A 23,925-nucleotide genomic window follows, 5' to 3' on the forward strand; every position below is an offset into this window, starting at 1 on the left:
AGTTATATGAAAAAGTTTGGGCACCCCTATTAATCTTAAGCTTAATGTTTTATATAAATTGGTGTTTTTGCAGCAGCTCTTTCAGTTTGATCTATGTAATAACTGTTGGACACAGTAATGTTTCTGCCTTGAAATGAGGTTTATTGTACTAACAGAAAATGTGCAATCTGCATTCAAACAAAATGTGACAGGTGCATAAGTATGGGCACCTCACCAGAAAAGTGACATTAATATTTAGTAGATCCTCCTTTTGCCTCTAGTCGCTTCCTGTAGCTTTTAATGAGTTCCTGGATCCTGGATGAAGGTATTTTTGACCATTCCTCTTTACTAAACAATTCCAGTTCCTGTAAGTTTGATGGTCGCCCCCGAGCATGGACAGCCCTCTTCACATGATCCCACAGATGTTCAATGATCTTCAGGTCTGGGGACTGGGATGGCCATTCCAGAACATTGTAATTGTTCCTCTGCATGAATGCCTGATTAGATTTGGAGCGGTGTTTTGGATCATTGTCTTGCTGATCCATCCCCTGCGTAACTTCAACTTTATCACTGATTCTTGAACATTATTGTCAAGAATCTGCTGATACTGAGTGGAATCCATGCGTCCCTCAACTTTAACAAGATTCCCGGTGCCGGCATTGGCCACACAGCCCCAAAGCATGATGGAACCTCCACCAAATTTTACTGTGGGTAGCAAGTGTTTTTCTTGGAATGCTGTGTTTTTTTGCCGCCATGCATAACGCCTTGTTGTATGACCAAACAACTCAATCTTGGTTTCATCAGTCCACAGGACCTTCTTCCAAAAAGAAATTGGCTTCGTCCAATGTGCTTTTGCATACCTCAGCCGACTCTGTTTGTGGCGTGCTTGCAGAAACGGCTTCTTTCGCATCACTCTCCCATACAGCTTCTCCTTGTGCAAAGTGCGTTGTATAGTTGACCGATGCACAGTGACACCATCTGCAGCAAGTTGATGCTGCAGCTCTCTGGAGGTGGTCTGAGGATTGTACTTGACTGATCTCACCATTCTTCTTCTCTGCCTTTCTGATGTTTTTCTTGGCCTGCCACTTCTGGCCTTAACAAGAACTGTCCCTGTGTTCTTCCATTTCCTTACTATGTTCCTCACAGTGGAAACTGACAGTTAAATCTCTGAGACAGCTTTTTGTATCCTTCCCCTGAACAACTATGTTGAATAATCTTTGTTTTCAGATCATTTGACAGTTGTTTTGAGGAGCCCATGATGCCACTCTTCAGAGGAGATTCAAACAGGAGAACAACTTGCAAGTGGCCACTTTAAGTAGCTTTTCTCATGATTGCATACACCTGGCTATAAAGTTCAAAGCTCAATGAGGTTACAAAACCAAAAAAAGTGCTTTAGTAAGTCAGTAAAAAGTAGGTAGGAGTATTTAAAACAAAAAAATGATAAGGGTGCCCATACTTATGCACCTGACAAATTTTGTTTGAATGCAGATTGCACATTTTCTGTTAGTACAATAAACCTCATTTCAAGGCAGAAACATTACTGTGTCCAACGGTTATTACATATATCAAACTGAAATAGCTGGTGAAAAAACACCAATTTTTATAAAACATTAAGCTTAAGATTAATAGGGGTGCACAAACTTTTTCATATAACTGTATATGCTCCCGCCATACGTTACATACACTCCTCCCTATACAGTATATACGCTCCCCCCAATACGTTATATACGCTCCCCCATGTTATGTATGTTACCCCATACGTTATAAACACATCCCCAATACCTTATATAAGCTCTCCCCATACTTTATAAACGCCCCTGCCCCAACACGTTATATACGCACCTCCCCCATACGTTATATACACTCCTCCCACCATACATTATATACGTTCCCCCATACGTTACATACGCTCATGCCCCCTTACATTATATACGCTAATGCCCCCATTCATTATATACGCTCCGCCATGTTATATACGCTCCTCCCCATAAGTTATATATATGCTTCGTCATACGTTATATACGCTCTTCCCTCAAAAATTATATCCGCTGCCCATACATTATATCCGCTCCTGCCCCATACGTTATATATGCTCTTCCCTCAAACATTATATACGCTCCCCCAATACTTCATATACTGTACGTTCCTCCCCACATGTCATATACGCTCCTCCCCCATAATATGTTGATTACCCATTGTATCAGACCATGTAGCTTGTTGACCTGCAAACAGTGAAGGGCAAACTATGCAGATTGATTACTCAAACATTGGGCGTTTACCTTATCCCACCTTCCCACTGACCTGTGGATGATGACCTGAACCACATTCAGAGAAACCAGGTTGGGACCCTCCGATCACCTGGTCCCATGGAGAAATTTGGAGAAACCAGGTTGGAACCATCAGGTCTCCTAGCCACGTACCTCAATGGACTGTCAGCTTCCTGAGCTTGTTGTCACCTGCTCTCTGTGAATGTCCGCCATAAGCGGGGTGCTACTGGTGGGGGTAATCGGCCCTGGAAGCCCCGAAGTTGCAGCTGCTCTAATCCCGGCAAGTCAGCGGAAGGGTGAGACTGTGTAATGTTGCACCATCTTGGGCATTTTCTGGGACTGTTCTATGTGTTTATTGTCAGTTTGGTGGTTCAATAAAGTATTGCCACGCTGTGTTACCCTCCCCCTGTGTTGTCTGAGCAGTATAATGCCCACGGCAGAGGAGTGCGGGCGTTCAGTGGGATGAGCCCTGGTCCATGCGGTGTCGGGCCAGCGGACGAGAAAACCCACCAACCAAATTCCCCCCCGAGAGTCTACACGCACAGTAATATCATCTGTCTCCAGGTATAAGGAGTTACTGACCCGGCCTACAGCGCGGCTCATGAGAGAGCTTCCCGCATGCTTCCCTACGGCTCTAGCACAGTAATATCACTTGTTTACAGGTATAAGGGCTCCTTATATATACACCCCCTACATACATTATATACACACCCCAGCTGTGCTGCGGTGCAGGTTCTGCCACCATATGGATGTTGGGCGTCACAGCCTGGGCCGGAGAGCGGAGGATGGGCAGCAGCTTGTCCCCTTGCATCATCAACTGGGCTGCGTCACACATGGGGGGCTCCAGGGAGGTGTTGAGGAGCTCCGGGCTGGTGTGGGCCCCGGGATGCACACAGAGGGTGGCGCTGGGGGTCAGTCCCAGCTCCTGGAGGCTGAGGGGCAGATCCTCGTCTGTGAAGCGTCTGCTGGGAAACGTCTGTAACAATTTGCCGGGAGTCGGGAGCAGCGAGCACACGTGATCGTACACGGCCTGCAACTTCGAGTCACCGGCCAGCGACAGCCGCACGCACTGCCCGGACGGCAGCCGCACCTGCAAGAGAGCAGGCAGACAGTTATTGAGCGCGGGAGGGGAGACAACACAACACAGCATACACCCGACACAGCGTAGCCGACACCCAACACAGCCGACACAAACTATAGCCGACACAGCAAAGCAGACACCCGACACAGCAAAGCCGACACCCAACACAGCAAAGCCAACACCCAACTATCACGGGTGTGTCAGACAGTTGTTCTGCAGCTGGTTGCAGAAGGTCACTTCATTTCGCATTACAGATGCCTTCTTAAATCTGTCTTACCTTAGGACCCATCGGCTACCTCCCTCCTGCTCTGATTGACACCCTGACCTAGGTCTTTCAGTTTGCTGCAGGGAGGAGCCGGTGATATTCACATGTTCCCTTGTGAAAATTTGGAGCTATTGCAGTCTGCTTACTTCCTTTCTGGTGCATGGAGGACTTTTGATGTAATCTCTCTGAAGTCGGCTCAAGCTAAGTTGCTTCCCCCTGTGCTTGTCTCCCTTGTTGTCTTTAGTTGTTAGTGGGGATTGACCAGTGCTCACCTCCCTTCCCTATCCAGGGCCTAGCTCTAGGGAGATACAGGGCCTAGGTTTCCTGTTTAGCGATAGGTGAGGAACCAATTGTCACGCCAGGTGTCGGAAAGACAGTGCAACACAGAGGGAAAAGGGAAAGGAAGCCCAGACACTAGGGAAAGTGGGAAGTGGAGACCCCCTAGTCAGATCTGGCATCACCCTGTCTCAACTAGAGTCCCTATGTTGCCTCTTCAGCGATAGCCAAACGCGTGCCTCGCCCTACCCTCTCTGGCGTATGGCTACGGCTAGGGATGGGAGAAGATGAGCACTAGTCAACCTCGGCTAAACTCTATAGACAACAAGGGAAGACAAAACAGGGGGAAAACGGCTTAGCTTTAGATGAACTCCAAATAAGCACAGGGCCTCAAGCTCCAGAGAGGACAAAGTACTGCTCCTGCTAAGCTTCACAAGTAGAAATGAGTATAACCGGCGACTCCCCCTCACACCAGGTACAGGTATATATACATTCAGGCCAGAGAGCTAATTAGCAAGGGAGAGCTAGCTGCTCGGTTCTAAAGACAGCCTCCTATCTAAGAAACAGTCTGCAATGCCAAGCGTAGAAATCTCCTGCAACCCACTGCAGGGCGACTTTCTGTCACCTCTGACACACCCGTGACACCAATATCGGAACGGTAGGGGAGACAGGGTGATTTTAGATCAGCCTAAGAGGTCTCCTCTCCCCCTTTCCCTAGTGTATGGGCTCCCTTCCCCTCATCCCTTCGTGTTGCACTTTGTCTTTCCTACACTGTGCGTGACATTATCATCGGCCGTGCATATTTGGGAAGAAAAAAAAAACCTGACATGTGGTTTTATTTATTTATTTTTTGGGCGTGTTTTTTTTTTTCCTTTCTCCCTTGGTATGGGCTCAGTTGCAGAGCGGCTGCGCTGTTTGTCTCTGGAGGTGACTGGCCTCCGCTTTCAGGTTCAGCACGAACATCAGCGGCTACAGGTTGCTAATGTTGGGGGTCTCTGCAGGTAGGCCAGTCAAGCCTGAACCCAAGGTTGCCCTCCCAGACAGGTTTTCAGGAGTTAGAGACAAGTTTTTTTGTGTTCAAGGAGGCCTGCAAACTGTACTTTAAACTTCATCCTTACTCCTCCAGAAGTGAGGAGCAACAAAAGGGAATTGTGATCTCACTGCTGCAGGGAGATCCTCAATCCTGGGCTTTTTCTTTACCGCAGGGTCCGGTTTGTCTCCAGTCTATGGAGGTTTTTTTTTGGGGCCATGGGCCTCATCTATGATGACCCTGACCGAGTCGCCTTGGCTGAGTCTAAGCTACCTTGCCTCCTGCAGGGGAATCGGTCAGTGGAGACGTACAGTTCTGAATTGAGTAGATGGGTAACGGATTCTAAATGGAAGGACTCAGCCCTTAGAAGACAATTTTGTGAGGGTCTTACTGAAAGATTGAAAGATGCTTTGGCTGTATATGAAACCCCTCAGTCCTTGGAGGCTGCCATGTCGTTGGCTATACGTGTTGATTGACATCTTTGAGATAGGTGGGTGAGACCACCTTCTCCGGGGACTCCTGTTGGGGTTATACCCCTTTGCTGGAATAGCAGATTGGCGGTGAACCAGTACTGGGGGAGTGGGAGGAACCCATGTAGTTAGGGGGTGTCTCTGAATCGTATATTTCCTCGGAGATTCGCAAAAAAATGGCATATGTTTTTTTGTGGGAAAAAGGGACATTTTATTGGGGTCTGTCCTTCGATTCCAAAGCAAAAGGAAACTCGATTAACCCTTGGTAGTCTGGAGTTGGATAAGCAAGGGGTGCATTTATCGTCAACCTACAGTTCCCAGTTTGTCCTGACAGCAGAGGTGGTGCTAGAGAGCAAAAACCGAAAAAATTTCTGTGTTTGTTGACAGTGGAGCTGGAGTCAGCATGGTTGATGCTGAGTTTGTGAAAGCTCATGGTCTTGCTTGCTGGACTTTAGCTAAACCTATTTCCATCTTCGCCATCGACTCAGCGCCACTTGCACAGAAAGTATTGACTCCGATTGTACATAATGTAAAACTGAGGGATGGGTTGGTTCATTGTGACATAATCCCTTGCTATGTCTTGGATGGTCTTCCCACCCCAATTGCTTTGGGTCTACCCTGGTTGGTGAAACAATCTATTGGTGGATTGGCAAGCCGGGGAGATCACTGAATGGGGAGATTACTGCCATGAGAACTGTTTATATATTTCCCTTTCTACAGTCTCTACGGAAATATTACCTGCTTTTCTGTCTGGCTTTGAGGACGTTTTTTCTGAGAGGGGTGTCATGACTGTCCTATTAATCTGACCCCTGGAGCTAAACTACCGAAGTCCAGACTATATAATCTTTCTGGCCCTGAGAAACAAGCCATGAAGGATTTCATTGCAGAATGTCTGGAGAAGGGACATATCAGACCCTCATCTTCACCCGTGGCAGCAGGGTTCTTCTTCGTGAAGAAAAAAGATGGCGGTCTACGTCCGTGTTTAGATTTCCGGGAACTAAATCAAATTTCCATCCGTGATCCATACCCTCTTCCTCTGATTCCTGATTTGTTCAGCCAGGTTGTGGGAGCTAAGGTGTTCTCCAAATTGGATTTAAGGGGAGCCTACAATCTGGTTAGAATTAGAGAAGGAGATGAATGGAAAACGGCATTCAATACCCGGAAGGTTATCTCGAGAGTCTGGTTATGCCTTTTGGTTTGACCAATGCACCTGCGGTATTCCAGCATTTCATAAGCGATATTTTCCATCATTTGGTGGGGAGGTTTGTGGTGGTCTATCTGGACGATATTTTGGTTTACTCACCTGACTTCGAGACATATCGGGGGCATGTTAAACAGGTGCTCCAGATATGAAGGGATAACAAACAATATGCCAAACTAGAGAAATGTGTTTTCACCGTTCAGGAGGTGCAGTTTTTGGGGTACCTGTGGTCATCTTCGGATGGATGCAGAGAAGATCCGTGCGGTCCTTGATTGGGACCGTCCCGAGAACTTGAAGCATCTACAACGTTTTCTGGGCTGTACTAATTTTTACCAGAAGTTCATCCAAAATTACTCAGTAATTGTGAGACCCCTTATTGACATGACTAGGAAGGGATCTGATTTTTCCAAATGGTCGGATGCCGCCCTGCAGGCTTTTTCCTCCTTAAAGAACTGTTTTGCCACGGCAGCTATACTCAGTCAACCCGATGTTTCCCAACCATTTTTTGTGGAAGTTGATGCGTCGGATGTCGGGGTTGGGGCTGTGTTTTCTCAGGGTCCGTGTCCTGGTAAATGGCGTCTTCTTTTCTAAGAAATTGTGTTCGGCTGAGAGAAATTATGATGTGAATAGGGAACTTTTCGCGATCAAATTGGCGTTCGAGGAATGGCGACACTGGTTGGAGGAGGCTGTCCATCCTTATTACTGTTCTTACTGACCATAAGAACCTGTCATGTCTCCAATCAGCTAAACCGCTCAATTAGGTTCAATTTTGTTGCCACTTTTCTTCCAGGGGTCAAAAATGTCAAGGCTGATGCTTTGTTCCGGAGCTTCCCTGGTGGTGGTGACTATGAGAACCCTGCCCCGATATTACAGAAGGGGGTAATCATTTCGGCTTTGTCCCCTGACCTGGAGGGTGAGGTGTTGGAGGCTCAGGGGGACGCCCCTGCCTCCTGCCCTCCAGGAAGGTTATTTGTACCATCTAATCTGCGCCGCAAAGTAATTAAGGAACATCATAACTCTGTGCTTGCTGGGCATCCAGGTGGTAAGGCAACCGCGGACCTCCTCTCTCGTCGTTTTTGGTGGCCGGAGCTGCATCGGGATGTGATTGAACATGTAGCTGCTTTTAGTATTTGCGCGCGTTCTAAAGTATTGCATGTTCGTCTGTCTGGTACTCTTCTTCCGCTACCTATCCCTAGTAGGCCAAGGACACACTTGTCTATGGATTTTATTACTGACCTACCGGTTCCTGCAGGCAAAAGGGTGGTTCTGATGGTTGTAGATAGGTTCAGTAAAATGGTTCACTTTGTCACATTACCGGCACTTCCAAATGCCAAGACTCTTGCTCAGGTGTTTAGAAATGAGATTGTGAAGCTTCACAGGGTTACCTCCGATGTGGTGTCAGATCGAGGGACCAGTTTGTTTCAAACTTCAGGAAAGCATTCTGTTCTCGACTGGGGGTGCAGCTGTCCTTTTCCTCTGCCTTCCATCCTCAGTCGAATGGACAGACCGAGCGCGTCAAACAGAATTTGGAGACCTACCTTAGGTGTTTTGTCTCAGAAAATCAGGAGGGTTGGGCATCCTACTTACCGCTATAAGAATTTGCCATTAATAATCATCGTCAAGAATCCACTGGCAGGTCACCGTTCTTCGGTGCATACGGTTACCATCCACAGTTTGGTACCTTTAGTGGGGGAGAAGCTTCTGGAGTTCCTGAGGAGGAACGTTTTGCTTCGTCGCTCTCCTCGGTGTGGCGGGGGTTCTGAGTAATTTGAAGATCATGGGAGACAGGTATAAACATATGGCTGACAGAAAACACTTGCCAGGTCAGGACCTGAATGTGAATGACTTTGTGTGGTTGTCTACCAGGAATATCAAGTTGAAAGTTCCTTCTTGGAAGGTGGGACCTAGGTTTATTGGTCCCTATAAAATAACCGCTGTCATTAACCCAGCAGCGTTTTGTCTTGAGCTTCCTCAGGCTCTTAAGGTCCACAATGTCTTTCACAGGTCTCTACTCAAGAAGTATGTGGAACCTCTTGAGCCCTCACCTCTACCGCCGCCCCCATAATGGTTGATGGTAAACTGGAGTTTCAGATTTCGAGGATTGTAGATTCTCGTCTCCAATGTCGTTCCCTACAATACTTGGTGCACTGGAAAGGCTATGGTCCAGAGGAGAGGATGTGGGTTTCAGCATCAGAGGTGAATGCTCCCAGGTTGGTTCGTTCATTCCACACCTCTTATCCTGAGAAACCCGGTTCCCAGTGTCCGGGGGCCACTCGTAGAGGAGGGGTACTGTCACGGGTGTGTCAGATATAGCAGACAGTCATTCTGCAGCTGGTTGCAGAAGGTCACTTTGTTTGGCATTACAGACACCTTCTTAAATCGGTCTTACTTTAGGACCCAGCTGCTCTGATTGACACCCTGGCCTGGGTGTTTAGATAGTTTCACTATGCTGCAGGGAGGGGCCGATGAACAATCCAACAACCTTTATTGAGACTGGGAGAATATAACACCAAACGTAGCTGTAGTTCCTTAGGGTCAGTAAAACAGAAAGGGACAAATCCGGGGGCGCCACCCGGTAATCCAACGCCGAGTACAATGCAACAACAGTCTCAGACTAAATCCTCAAATCCAGCAGGGTGGTAAGACATCACAATCCCACTTGGCAGCTAATCTCCAGTAGTCCAATGATTCTCCAATAGTCCATACACGGCACTAGGATCTGGCCTCAGCACAGGTCCTAGTCCTTCACACAGCAACATCAACTAAAAAACATGGGTCTTATTGTTCTCCTTCTCTTGGGATCAGCCCCCAGGTTGGGCAGAGATACAAACTCCCCACCCCCCTTAAACATGTACTTCAGGTAACTGGAAGAATGAGGAATCTTCTAGAACTCCAGTCTCCAGCCGGTCTGCAGAGTTGGGTATTTAAGGGAAGCCCCATGCAGAGAGGAACAAAGACCCCCAGGCCTCCGCTAGATGCAGGACAGAATATGCTAATATAGGCCTGACTCCAGTATAGTCCATGAAAACAGGCAGAGGGGGGGCACTCTGTTACAACCCCTTCCCCTCTCAATTTGTGTTAAGACTAGTGACCTCAACAGGTCGCTTGTCAAGTAGGCGTAGACATGGCACCCGGGACTCATGTCTCCTCCTGCCTGGACAATCCATCAGCATTTTGGTGCTGGTTCTCTCTTGGATATCATACGATAAAGTTACAGGGCTGAAGGTCCAGGTTCCATTTTGCATCCTCGGACTTAAACGCTGAATCCTGCACCCACAAATCGGCACTGTAGATCTTCCACATCATTTCCTAAGACAATATCTGCAGGCAGGCCACTCATCACCCGAACCACACATTGCTTGACCCCAAAGCCAAAGTCCAGCTCTATATCAACTTTTGGTATATTCCTCCATTGGCCTCCCGCAAATTCAATGGTAATCCCAGGTCCTTGGTGTATCGCCTCCGGCCGAACCACTCTGGGATCAGCTATGGTGAGAAATGCCCCAGAGTCACAAAACCCAATAACTCTCCAGCATGACCTCTTGTAAATGCTTTCTTTGAGTATTAGAGGAACTCGTGGCTGTGGCCCGCACCCCATAAACTCCTAATGGTCGAACATGGGTGTCTGAGTCATTAGGCAAGTCAACTTGGAGGGGTGACACCTCTTCCTCCATGATATTTGGCTTTAAATAATTTATAGGCCGATTTGGTGTAGGGTTATTCCTCGATTGACCATGAGGGCAGGTATCTTGCAGATGCCCAGGCTGCCCACATCGTTACCCTCTGCGCTGTGTCACACTCCTTCCCATTTGCATCCTGGGGGAGGAGGTAAGCAAACTTGGAGGCTGATATTCCTGTGAGGGTACATAAGGTGGTTGTTGGGGTTGAGGACGAATCCTCCACTTGGTAGCTGGGCATGTGGCTTGCAGATGCCCGGGATGCCCACAGCCATAACACCTGCGCTGTACTACATTCCCTCCTTGTCGCATTGCAGAGGATGAGGTAGGACTAGCTGAAAGGTGATTCACTTGGGTATCAACACGAGGTGGTGGTCTAGTTGGACAGCAAACCTTGGGGACGGAAGTGTTGGTAGTTTTTTTCTCCATCCATCAGCAGCTTTTCCCACTGAGGCTTGATGGTGAGAACCTCATAAGCTAAAGCGGCAGCTAGTTCTACTGTTGCTGGTTTTCTTTCCCCATTCTCTGATCTCAGCGGGGCATTTGACAAAGAATAGTTCTTTTAGGATAACCTGGAGGATGGTCTCTCAAGTTAAGGCACCCTCTCCTTCCAGCCAGCGATGACACGCCTGTTTGATCCTATGGGCATATATTTTAAGCCTTCCCCATTACAGGCTAAAGAGCGGAACTGAGTCCTGTAAGAGTCTGGAGTAACCGCGTAATGTTCCAGGATGGTTTCCTTAATGTCCTCATACTCACGGTTCCATCATGGGTCCATAGCGCGATACGCTTCCGCAGCTCCACCCTCTAATAGCCCACCAGATGTCTGACCCGCTCCATTTCTGGAACTTCCATTAACTGACATTGATGTTCAAAGTCTTAGAAGAATCCCTGAATGTCCCCTGAAGCCTCATTAAATTGCTTAAAGTCCTTACGGGACACTCTTAGAGTTTCCCTCATGGTGGGCGTTGTGATTATTGTCTGCCTGGGGCTTCTAGCTGCTTCCACAGTGAGCTCCTTTCATGGGCTCTTCGAATGTCCTCGCGTTTATCTTCTATTGTGTCTTCACCCACAAGCAATGCCATCTCCTCCTCATACCACACAACCCACTGACTTTTCAGGGCATTTACCTCCAACTGAGCTGGGAATCCACCTTCAGTGCCATCTTGAAGGCTGGCTCCTTCCAAAGACTCAATTAGTTCCTCTTTGAAAAGTCCTTTGTAACTGACCCCTAATTCACGGGCCTTTGTTTGTAGAGTCCAATTGCTGTATCCTGAGGCTCTGGCTCCATTCGTTGTTGGGCCGCTGTTATCCATTCCCTCTGCTCTGATCCCTCCACTGCCAACCAGTTTGTGACGGGGTGTGAGACGGAGCAGGCAGGGACAGCCGGCCGATAAATAATCCAAGAACTTTTATTGAGACTGGGAGAATATAATACCAAAAGTAGCTGTGGTTCCTTAGGGTCAGTAACACAGAAAGGGACAAATCCAGGGGCGCCACCCGGTAATCCAACGCCGAGTACAATGCAACAACAGTCTCAGACTAAGTCCTCAAATCCAGCAGGGTGGCGAGACATCACAATCCTACGTGGCAACTGATCTCCAATCTCCAATAGTCCATACACGGCACTATCATCTGGCCTCAGCACAGGTCCTAGCCCTTCACACAGCACAGCATCAACTAACTAAAAAACATGTCTTATTATTCTCCTTCTCTTGGGATCAGCCCCCAGGTTGGGCAGAGATACAAACACACCACCCCACTTAAACATGTACTTAAGGTAACTGGAAGAATGAGGAATCTTCTAGAACTTCAGTCTGTCTGCAGAGTTGTGTATTTAAGGGAAGACCCCTGCAGAGAGGAACAAAGACACACATGTCCCCGCTAGATGCAGGACAGAAAATGCTAATATAGGCCTGAGTCCAGTATAGTCCATGAAAACAGGCTGGGGGGACACTCTGTTACAGTGATATTCACATGTTCCCTTGTGAATGCTTGGAGCTATTTCAGTCTGCTTACTTCCTCTCTGGTGCTTGGAGGCCGTTTGGTGTAATCTCTCTGAAGTCGGCTCAAGCTAAGTTGCTTCCCCCCTGTGTTTGTCTCCCTTGCTGTCTTTAGTTGTTAGTGGGGGCTGACCAGTGCTCATCCCCCATCCCTTTCCTATCCAGGGCCTAGCTCTAGGGATATACAGGGCCTAGGTTTCCTGTTCGGTGATTGGTGAGGAACCAATATAGGGATGGTAAGGGAGACAGGGTGATTTTAGATTGGCCTGGGAGGTTTCCACTCACCGTTTCCCTAGTGTCTGGGCTCCATTCCCCTCATCACTTCGTGTTGGACTTTGTCTTTCCTACACTGTACGTGACAACAACACAGCAAAGTCAACATCCAACACAGCCGACACAGCAAAGTCGACACCCAACACAGCCGACACAGCAAAGTCGACACCCAACGCAGCCGACACAGTGAAACCTATGCCTGATGCAGCAAAGCAAAGTACATGACTGTGAAGAATATTGAAGATATAATCCCATGTCGATCACTGTGCCCTGTTTGGCGGGGGATTATAGAGGTCTACAATTCACAGCTGTAATCCGACACTTCTGCAGCTAAAGTAGAAGGGAGGGGATGAGGGACAGTGAATGACAGAACCCCCACCAGCTAGCTGTGAGCTGCTACAGGAAGACCCTCTGGAGATCCCAGTTATGCGACCGTCCCTTTGTGTCAGACAATTATAATTCAATACCGAGTTATGGGAATACTATATGTTCCAGTTATTCATAACCTAAATTTTTGAGATCCCAAGAAAATGGGGAATGTCACCCTGGCTTCCAGCACAGTCTAACGCGTAGGAATAGGGAGATACATGACACAGCCTTTCGGAAACCCCTAGAGCCACTGTGTTTGGTCTCGCCGCATAGCAGGGGCCCAGCTGTATCCGATGACACCAGAACCAGCTCCCTAGGACCGTCCATTAAGGAACTATAGCCTATTTTAGTTTTCGGAGTTTTTAGCTGAGAGAGACCAGGGGTGGAGATTTAGGTCCAGCCAGTGGGCAGGAAGGGGAGTGACCCAGAGGGGTTAAGAGCTCCAGCAGCCATAGTTCAGTGTCTTTTTACTGGGAGGTCGCAACGATACATCCTGTGGGAGAAGTCCCGCAACAAAGGGGACCACAAGCCTCCTATTTGGCGGCCCCTCCCCCACAAGCCAGGCCTTCCGTCTGACTGGTAACTGACTCTTAATAACTGCTTATATCTTTTATACGACTACTATTGTGTTTGCATCTCTGACCATTATGTATGCATAACCCTTATGTATATAGTGTATTGTTTAGTGTGCCCTTAAAGCGACTAAATATATAATTTAACCTTGGGCTGCTCTTTTATCTCGATCCACGAACTCTCACGTCTGTTCTCCGGTCCAACGAACACGCTACCAGGCTGGTTTCTGGCCCGATATAATCCTCCGGTCCTAGCGGGAATTATATCTAATAGAAACTGGTGGCAGCTCTACCAGGTCGACAGGGTTCTGCTTCACTGGGGTTAGTAAAGGGGATCTCAGCCTGTCAGGGGTGTGAGCGAGCCTGGTGCCACGTCAGTGACTGAGTGGGCCACCTCTTCTCACTCCCGGTGCCTTCCTGTATTCGTGTGGACAGGGGGTGTCTGTGTAGAACTATACCAATCTGACCTTACGTATCCCCGAGGGGGTGCAGGACGTGCACAGTGCAAAGGGCAGATCCGTATCACGTGTTCTGTCTGACATAACTGTGACGTCAGGCGGGAGCCGAGGTGTGGATCCGTCAGAAGTTGTGGCAGCGGTGGGATTCTGTGGGATCTCTCTGCTGCCATTCTTCACAATGACAATAATCAGGATATAAGACAGCAGGGCACCTGTTAAGATCTGCAACAAGTACTAAGGAAAGAGAGGGGAAAGCTGTTCCTACAGTAAGGCTAAGCTGAATCCCTACGATGTAGCGGGCTGCCTGTTGCTTGCGAACAGACTCACCTTAGTTCTCGGCTAGTCTGAACGAAGACCTATAGCATAAGGGGAAGGATCCCTAAAAGAACTAAGGACTGGAACAAAAATGGGACACCTCCTAAACAGAGAAGTTGTTGCAGAACACAAAAAGATACAAACTGACAAAAAGGTACTAGAGGTCCCAGAGGACCAAGCGAACTAACAGAGAAAGGCACCGAAGGACCTGGCTAGCAAAACAGTCAAACAACACTGAAGTCAAGCACAGCCAAAAGGGCTGAACTGGAATATAACGGCAGATGGTCACGTGACCGCAAAACACAAAATGGAAAAAACAAACAGGAGGGTTCTAACAGCACCCACACAACTTCTATAGGGCCTTATGGGCTGTGGGTGTACTCACCGTCAGGGTGCAGTGATCGTGGGTGGTGTTGCGGACGGCCGGGTGTTCTCGGCTCTCCAGCCTCTCACTCGTTGTTGTGATTTTCTTCTTGTCATGTTGCATCCGCCGATCCTCAGCGATCCGCTGCAGTACCAGATCTCGATCCTGAGGAGATCATATGATGAGACCCCAGACAGTCACGGAGACTGCATGGCTGATTCTGACTGGGAGAGCCAAAGAGTTAACAGATCCCTGCCCCCAACCAGTCACATCACTGGGGTGCAGCGGAGCTAATCGTTCTCTACACGTACAGTAGGCAAAGAGGAGTGAAGCGGGCTCTACACCTACAGGGGGCGCAGAGGAGTGGAGGACGTTCTACACCTACAGGGGGCGCAGCAGAGGAGTGGAGAGCACTCTACACCTACAGGGGGCGCGGCAGAGGAGTGGAGCGCACTCTACACATACAGGGGGCGCGAAGGAGTGGAGCGCACTCTACACCAGCAGAAGGCGCAAAGGAGTGGAGCGCACTATACATTCTGCACCAGCAGGGGGCGCAAAGGAGTGGAGCGCACTCTACACTCTGCACCAGTAGGGGGCGCGGCAGAGGAGTGCAGCCCACTCTGCACCAGCAGGGGGCGCGGTGGAGGAGTGCAGCCCACTCTGCACCAGCAGGGGGCGCGGAAGAGTGGAGCGCACTCTGCACCAGCAGGGGGCGCGGAGGAGTGGAGCGCACTCTGCACCAGCAGGGGGCGCGGAAGAGTGGAGCGCACTCTGCACCAGCAGGGGGCGCGGAGGAGTGGAGCGCACTCTACATCAGCAGGGGGCGCGGAGGAGTGGAGCGCACTCTGCACCAGCAGGGGGCGCGGAGGAGTGGAGCGCACTCTGCACCAGCAGGGGGCGCGGAGGAGTGGAGCGCACTCTGCATCAGCAGGGGGCGCGGAGGAGTGGAGCGCACTCTGCATCAGCAGGGGGCGCGGAGGAGTGGAGCGCACTCTGCATCAGCAGGGGGCGCGGAGGAGTGGAGCGCACTCTGCATCAGCAGGGAGCGCGGAGGAGTGGAGCGCACTCTGCATCAGCAGGGGGCGCGGAGGAGTGGAGCGCACTCTGCATCAGCAGGGGGCGCGGAGGAGTGGAGCGCACTCTGCATCAGCAGGGGGCGCGGAGGAGTGGAGCGCACTCTGCATCAGCAGGGGGCGCGGAGGAGTGGAGCGCACTCTGCATCAGCAGGGGGCGCGGAGGAGTGGAGCGCACTCTGCATCAGCAGGGGGCGCGGAGGAGTGGAGCGCACTCTGCATTAGCAGGGGGCGCGGAGGAGTGGAGCGCACTCGGCACCAGCAGGGGGCGCGGAGGAGTGGAGCGCACTCTACATCAGCAGGGGGCGCGGAGGAGTGGAGCGCACTCTACATCAGCAGGGCGGTGAACACGTTCTGGCCCAGCGGAGGCCTGTGGGGACAGTTTCTGTGTCTCATGTGGCTTTGTGCCAAGTCTCTCACCTTCTTCTTGGTACGTTTCTCCTCCATGACCTCTCGTGCCAGGCTGGCGCTCTGCCGCTCCTCATACTCCCTCCGCTGCTCCGGATGCCGAGAACTGGGCAGTGGGTGCAGCTCCGGGGATGATGGGGATCCTGGAGGAGATGAAACACTCATGTCACCAGGAATCACAGAGATGAGCGATGGGGGAGGGGGCGGCACACAACCTCTAACTGGCTGACCCCACCGACCGGGTCACCAAGCAATGCCGGGCGTCCCGGGGGTCTCCGCTGACGGTCATCCCGGGGACTGACCTGAGGAGGACGATTCCTCGGACACCTCTCTTCCCAATTGCAGGGGAGGATTGAAGGCGGACACGGCCATGGCTCCTGGCTCTATGACTCCCTGGGTGAGGAGCGTCCCCCGGGGCAGACCGCCCTGCAGGATCCTGTAATAGAAGAAGCCTGGTAACGACCCCACAGGGGGCAGAGGAATCGCTGTCACATGACTGGACATTCACTGTGACTCTGCCCCCAGCACTCACCAGTCCGCAGCGTCCTGCACCTGGAAACATCCGGCCCGGAGAGCAGCTCGAACCTGCGACTCATCGAAGCCCATCTCATAAAGCGCCAGGAGGAGCTCACCGACTGTCTGCAGGAAGAGACCATGTCACTGCCCAGCCCCCGCAGAGCAGACCCCCGAGCATACCAGATGCCAACACAGGGATATATATGGGGTATACACCGGGGTCATCCACAAGGAAGGAAGTCACATGTTCTGGATTACAGGATGCCCCATACACCGGGGTCATCTACAAGGCAGAAAGTCACATGTTGTGTGTCAGGGAAATATTGAGGAATATTGAAAATATTGTCTTGCTCCCCTTGTCATGGATATTGACCATTTCTCCCAAGCCTCTCTTCACCCCCTCCCTTATCCATCGTTTGAGAGCTGACAGTCCAGAGGTGACAATCTACAGTGTCTCCCTGCAAATTATCACCCACAGGCAAAATAGCTTACACAAACAAATGCCAGCCGAGAAGTGTTACAACTTAGTTAAAGTGCAAGCATCTTGTCCCTGGCAGAAGCAGGAGGTAATTAGTGACAGAATTGCAATAATTTGGATGTAACTGTTGAGGTTGCTTCCCGAGCTTCAAAAATAAGTTTATAGACAAGTCGACTCCAGCACGGAATATTGTAAGTTCCATAACTCCGATAATAACGGGACCCATATTTTTAGGGGTAGGACCAGCTAGGGAATGATGGGGATATTTTTCTGCCGCTGAAAAAGCACCAGAATGACGAGTCACAAATACGTCATGCTTGGTCTCAAAATGAAGGTAAAATCATAACAGAAAAATGGTGTCATCTGCAAGCTTCTGCGATCAACGAGCGATAAGTTATTGCAGAAGTTAGCGTTTTTAATAAAAATGTACAGGCTATAGACCAGCCCACATGATGTCACCACTAGGGGCGTGTGGGCAGATCTCCCCTTAGGTATAAGAGAACCCATGGAGAAGACAGGAGCACTCATTGCCGGGGGGGGGGATAAGGATTATAAGCAACGGGTCGTGTTCGATAACGCTCAAATCAAACTGGGGAGCCCCTCCTCCACCTATACTGATTCGCCCCTGCGAACTGTATAGCGTAAGTTTCCTCTTTAATCCTGTTTATTTTATGTAACTGCTTATGTATTTTAATGTTTACTTTGTAACATCCTTGTATATATTTTTTCCTAAACACAAACTCCCTTTTGGATTACCGTATTTTTCGGACTATAAGACGCACTTTTTTCCTCCAACATTTTGGAGGAAAGTGGGGGGTGCGTCTTATAGTCCGAATAATATATACATGGCTGTGCGTGGTGGTGGGTGTGGGGGAGCGGCAGCGAGGGATCAGCGTGGCACAGGAGGCAGCAGCCACCTGCTTCAGCCTACGCTGCGCCCGCTACTAAAGAAAATGAATATTCCCTGCTCCCCACGTCCATGGGCGTAGAGAGCAATGAATATTCATTTCTCTTAATAGAAGGCACACTGGAGCCTCAGAACGGCTCCTACTGCCACTCTGCGGTCTGTGTTCCCGCTATTAAAGCTCATGAATATTCCCTACAACCCACTCCCATGGGTTGTAGTGAATATCCATGGTCTTTAATAGCAGGCACACTGATCACAGAGCGGCAGCAGGAGCCGCGCTGTGGTACAGTGCGCCGGCTATTGAACAGACTGAATGGTCACTGCTCCCCACGCACAGAGTCCCGGCGTAGGGAGCAGTGACTATTCCAGCACAGCGTCTCACACTGTGTGAGGGCGCATGGCAGGGATGCCATGCACGCCCTGCCACACGCGGCTCACACAGTGAGAGTGTCAGCAGCAGCGGAAAAGCGCTGGAGGAGAGAGGTGGTGAGTATGATGGTTCTTTTTTTTTTTTGTAGGCAGCGTGATGGAGGCTCAGAGGGTGCCATACATACCAGGATTGGGGATGAGGGGTGCCATACATACCAGGATGGGGACTCAAGAGGTGCCATGCATACCAGGATGGGGGCTCAAGGGGTGCCATGCATACTAGGATGGAGACTCAAGGGGTGCCAGGCATACCAGGATGGGGGATAAAGGGGTGTCATGCATACCAGGATGGGGGATAAAGTGGTGCCATGCATACCAGGATGGAGGCTCAAGGGGTGCCATGCATACCAGGATGGGAGCTCAAGGGGTGCCATGCATACCAGGATGGGGGCTCAATGGGTGCCATGCATACCAGGATAGGGGCTCAAGGGGTGCCATGCATACCAGGAGAGGGGCTCAAGGGGTGCCATGCATACCAGGATGGGGGCTCAAGGGGTGCCATGCATACCAGGTTGGGGGCTCAAGGGGTGGTATGCATATCAGGATGGGGGCTCAAGGGGTGCCATGCATACCAGGATAGGGGCTCGAGGGGTGCCATGCATACCAGGATAGGGGCTCAAGGGGTGCCATGCATACCAGGATGGGGGCTCAAGGGGTGCCATGCATACCAGGATGGGGGCTCAAGGGGTGCCATGCATACCAGGATGGGGGCTCAAGGGGTGCCATGCATACCAGGATGGGGGCTCAAGGGGTGCCATGCATATCATAGAATCATAGAATGGTAGAGTTGGAAGGGACCTCCTGGGTCATCTGGTCCAACCCCCTGCTCAAAGCAGGATTCACTAGATCATCTCAGACAGATGTCTGTCCAGCCTCTGTTTGAAGACGTCCATTGAAGGGGAACTCACCACCTCTCGTGGCAGCCTGTTCCACTCATTAATCACCCTAACTGTCAAAAAGTTTTTTCTAATATCTAATCTGTGTCTCCTCCCATTCAGTTTCATCCCATTGCTTCTAGTCTTTCCTTGTGCAAATGAGAATAAAGATGATCCTTCTACAATGTGACAGCCCTTGAGATATTTGTAGACAGCTATTAAGTCTCCTCTCAGTCTTCTTTTTTGCAAGCTAAACATTCCCAAATCCTGCAACCGTTCCTCATAGGACATAGTTTGCAGACCGGTCACCATTCTGGTCGCTCTTCTCTGAACTTGCTCCAGTTTGTCGATGTCTTTTTTAAAATGTGGTGCCCAAAACTGTACACAGTATCCAGATGAGGTCTGACCAAAGAGGAGTAAAGACCGATAATGACTTCACGTGATCTAGACTGTATGCTTCTGTTAATACATCCCAGGATGTACATATCAGGATGGGGATGAGCGCCAGGTATACCAGGATGGGATGGGGGCCACTTATACCAGGAAGGAGGGGCCATACATACCAGGATGGAGGATATTAACAGAATTGGGGGACATTACCCCAATACCAGTGTCAGCAGCAGACCCCCTCCCCCATAACAGGGCATAATTACCACATTTTTTGCTTACATTTTTTTCCCTATTTTCCTCCTTTAAAACCTAGGTGCGTCTTATGGTCCGGTGCGTCTTATGGTCCGAAAAATAAGGTAAATCTAAAATTTAATAGTTCTGTTTCTTTTGTCCTGTAATTGTTACCTCCCCCGAAGCCATACGCAGGCGTCAGCCCAAGCCTGTATTATATTTCAAATCTGGACGGTGGTGGCAGAGAATATTAATAATAGGGCTATCGTGAAGCTGACAGTGACCTACAGAGGACGTAAACACGTTTTCCATGCGTTGGAATCCCGAGGTGTGATGCCCATACGCTCACTGGGCGCTTGCCGATACTTAAGGAGTAGTCTGGATCGTGTGCTCGCGATTCCGGACAAAATACTGACAGCGTGACGGCAACGGCAAGATCTCACCGTTGTCGTTGCCTGTGGAATCCTGACATTGTGGAATACAGAATGCCCACGGCCGTGTGTTATCGGGTGAGTGACAGCCTTATCTGGCGAGCGACGGCCGCGTGTTATTTGGTGAGTGATGGCCGCGTGTTATTTGGTGATGGCTGCATGTTGTCTGGCGAGTGACGACCGTGTGTTGTCTGGCGAGTGAAAGCCGCCTGTTCTTTGGGGAGTGACGGCCGCGTGTTGTCTGGCGAGTGACGGCCGCGTGTTGTCTGGCAAGTGACGGCCGCGTGTTGTCTGGCAAGTGACAGCCGCGTGTTGTCTGACAAGTGACGGCCGCGTGTTGTCTGGCAAGTGACAGCCGCGTGTTGTCTGACAAGTGACGGCCGCGTGTTGTCTGGCAAGTGACGGCCGCGTGTTGTCTGGCAAGTGACGGCCGCGTGTTGTCTGGCAAGTGACGGCCGCGTGTTGTCTGGCAAGTGACGGCCGCGTGTTGTCTGACAAGTGACGGCCGCGTGTTGTCTGGCAAGTGACGGCCGCGTGTTGTCTGACAAGTGACGGCCGCGTGTTGTCTGGCAAGTGACGGCCGCGTGTTGTCTGGCAAGTGACGGCCGCGTGTTGTCTGGCAAGTGACGGCCGCGTGTTGTCTGGCAAGTGACGGCCGCGTGTTGTCTGACAAGTGACGGCCGCGTGTTGTCTGGCAAGTGACGGCCGCGTGTTGTCTGGCAAGTGACGGCCGCGTGTTGTCTGACAAGTGACGGCCGCGTGTTGTCTGGCAAGTGACGGCCGCGTGTTGTCTGGCAAGTGACGGCCGCGTGTTGTCTGACAAGTGACAGCCGCGTGTTGTCTGGCAAGTGACGGCCGCGTGTTGTCTGGCAAGTGACGGCCGCGTGTTGTCTGGCAAGTGACGGCCGCGTGTTGTCTGGCAAGTGACGGCCGCGTGTTGTCTGGCAAGTGACGGCCGCGTGTTGTCTGGCAAGTGACGGCCGCTTGTTATTTGGCGAGTGACGGGTCTATGCTGTTTAGTTAGTACCCGGACAAGGGTGGGTTTTATGTTTATGAGTTTGTTTTGCTGTTGGGCAATTTGTGGAAAGCAATAAAACTGCACCTATTGAGACCACACACCACATTGCCTGTGTGAAAGCTGCCTAATGCCTACCAGAAAGAGTGAGCGGCGAGTGACGGCTGCGTGTTATTTAGTGATGGCTGCGTGTTGTCTGGTGAGTGACGGTAGCGTGTTCTTTGGGGAGTGACGGCCGCGTGTTCTTTGGGGAGTGACGGCCGCGTGTTCTTTGGGGAATGACGGCCGAGTGTTATTTGGGGAGTGATGGTAGCGTGTTATTTAGTGATGGCTGCGTGTTGTTTGGGGAGTGACTGTAGCGTGTTCTTTGGGGAGTGACGGCCGAGTGTTATTTGGGGAGTGATGGTAGCGTGTTCTTTGGGGAGTGACGGCCGCGTGTTCTTTGGGGAGTGATGGTAGCGTGTTCTTTGGGGAGTGACGGCCGAGTGTTATTTGGGGAGTGATGGTAGCGTGTTCTTTGGGGAGTGACGGCCGAGTGTTATTTGGGGAGTGATGGTAGCGTGTTCTTTGGGGAGTGACGGCCGCGTGTTCTTTGGGGAGTGATGGTAGCGTGTTCTTTGGGGAGTGACGGCCGAGTGTTATTTGGGGAGTGACGGCCGCGTGTTGTTTGGGGAGTGACGGCCGCGTGTGAGTCGCTAGGGTCTGTGCTGTTTAGTTAGTACCCGGACAAGGGTGGGTTTTATGTTTATGAGTTTGTTTTGCTGTTGGGCAACTTGTGGAAAGCAATAAAACTGCACCTATTGAGACCACACACCACATTGCCTGTGTGAACGCTGCCTAATGCCTACCAGAAAGAGTGAACCCTACACCCCGATGACCCCTCAGTCTCACCCCAGGTCCAGCAGGCGCCTCCATCTCCAGAAGAGCCGTCTATAGGAAAAAATAAAATAATCACAGGTCTCGTCAGGTCTGCAGTCTCTCTCTCTCTCTTCTGTCTCTCTCTCACTCTCTTCGGCCGTCTCTCTCTCATTCTCTTCTGACGTCTCTCTCTCTCCTGACGTCTCTCTCTCTTCTGACGTCTCTCTCTTCTGACGTCTCTCTCTCTTCTGACGTCTCTCTCTCTCTCTTCTGACGTCTCTCTCTCTTCTGACGTCTCTCTCTTCTGCAGCCTCTCTCTCTCTCTTCTGCCGTCCCTTTCTCTCTCTTCAACAGTCTCTTTTCTGCAGTCTCTCTCTCTCTTCTGCCGTCCCTCTCTATTCTGCAGTCTCTCTCTTCTGCAGTCTCTCTCTCTCTTCTGCAGTCTGTCTCTTCTGCCGTCCCTCTCTCTCTTCTGCAGTCTCTCTCTCCTGACGTCTCTCTCTCTCTCCTGACGTCTCTCTCTCTTCTGACGTCTCTTTCTCTCTTCTGACGTCTCTCTCTTCAACAGTCTCTCTCTTCTGCAGTCTCTCTCTCTTCTGCAGTCTCTCTCTCTCTTCTGCAGTCTCTCTTCTGCAGTCTCTCTCTCTCTTCTGCCGTCCCTCTCTCTCTTCTGCAGTCTCTCTCTCTTCTGCCGTCCGTCTTTCTCTCTTCTGCAGTCTCTCTCTTCTGCACTTTCCCTCGCTCTCTTCTGCCGTCCCTCTCTCTCTCTTCTGCAGTCTCTCTCTTCTGCAGTCTCTCTCTCTCTTCTGCCGTCCCTCTCTCTCTTCTGCAGTCTCTCTCTCTTTCTGCCGTCCCTCTCTCTCGCTTCTGCAGTCTCTCTCTTCTGCAGTCTCTCTCTCTCTTCTGCAGTCTCTCTCTTCTGCAGTCTCTCTTCTGCAGTCTCTCTCTCTCTTCTGCAGTCTCTCTCTCTCTTCTGCCGTCCCTCTCTCTCTCTTCTGCCGTCCCTCTTTCTCTCTTCTGCAGTCTCTCTCTCTTCTGCAGTCTCTCTCTCTCTTCTGCAGTCTCTCTCTCTCTTCTGCAGTCTCTCTCTCTCTTCTGCAGTCTCTCTCTCTCTTCTGCAGTCTCTCTCTCTCTTCTGCAGTTTATCTCTCTCTTCTGCCGTCCCTCTCTCTCTTCTGCCGTCCCTCTCTCTTCTGCAGTCTCTCTCTTCTCCAGTCTCTCTCTTCTGCAGTCCCTCTCTCTCTTCTGCAGTCTCTCTCTCTATCTTCTGCAGTCTCTCTCTCTCTTCTGCAGTCTCTCTCTTCTGCCGTCCCTCTCTCTCTTCTGCAGTCTCTCTCTCTTCTGCAGTCTCTCTCTTCTGCAGTCTCTCTCTCTCTCCTGACGTCTCTCTCTCTCTTCTGACGTCTCTCTCTTCTGCCGTCCCTCTCTCTCTCTTCTGCAGTCTCTCTCTCTTCTGCCGTCCCTCTCTCTCTTCTGCAGTCTCTCTCTCTTTCTGCCGTCCCTCTCTCTCGCTTCTGCAGTCTCTCTCTTCTGCAGTCTCTCTCTCTCTCTCTTCTGCAGTCTCTCTCTTCTGCAGTCTCTCTCTTCTGCAGTCTCTCTCTTCTGCCGTCCCTCTCTCTTCTGCCGTCCCTCTCTCTCTCTTCTGCAGTCTCTCTCTCTCTTCTGCCGTCCCTCTCTCTCTTCTGCCGTCCCTCTCTCTCTTCTGCAGTCTCTC

The 23,925-nt window shown here is 50.6% G+C and overlaps 1 protein-coding gene across 8 annotated transcripts in view; it reads right to left on the bottom strand.

The window, feature by feature from the left end:
* Positions 1-23,925, bottom strand: part of LOC141264809 (uncharacterized) — a 277,922-nt gene that overhangs the window by 241,073 nt on the left and 12,924 nt on the right. For all 8 annotated transcript variants that reach the window (XM_073677148.1, XM_073677150.1, XM_073677143.1 and 5 more), the window contains exons 2-7: positions 22,245-22,283; positions 16,614-16,720; positions 16,384-16,517; positions 16,094-16,224; positions 14,622-14,765; positions 2,958-3,336 (exon numbers count right to left, since the gene is read on the bottom strand). In XM_073677148.1, the coding sequence (XP_073533249.1) occupies positions 2,958-3,336; positions 14,622-14,765; positions 16,094-16,224; positions 16,384-16,517; positions 16,614-16,720; positions 22,245-22,268 (919 nt within the window). In that variant the 5' untranslated portion in view covers positions 22,269-22,283. The remainder of the gene's footprint in view (positions 1-2,957; positions 3,337-14,621; positions 14,766-16,093; positions 16,225-16,383; positions 16,518-16,613; positions 16,721-22,244; positions 22,284-23,925) is intronic.

The sequence above is a fragment of the Phyllobates terribilis genome, unplaced genomic scaffold (genome assembly GCF_046119375.1).
Source record: "Phyllobates terribilis strain yellow unplaced genomic scaffold, ASM4611937v1 Scaffold_4__5_contigs__length_816908805, whole genome shotgun sequence".
NCBI lineage: Eukaryota > Metazoa > Chordata > Amphibia > Anura > Dendrobatidae > Phyllobates > Phyllobates terribilis.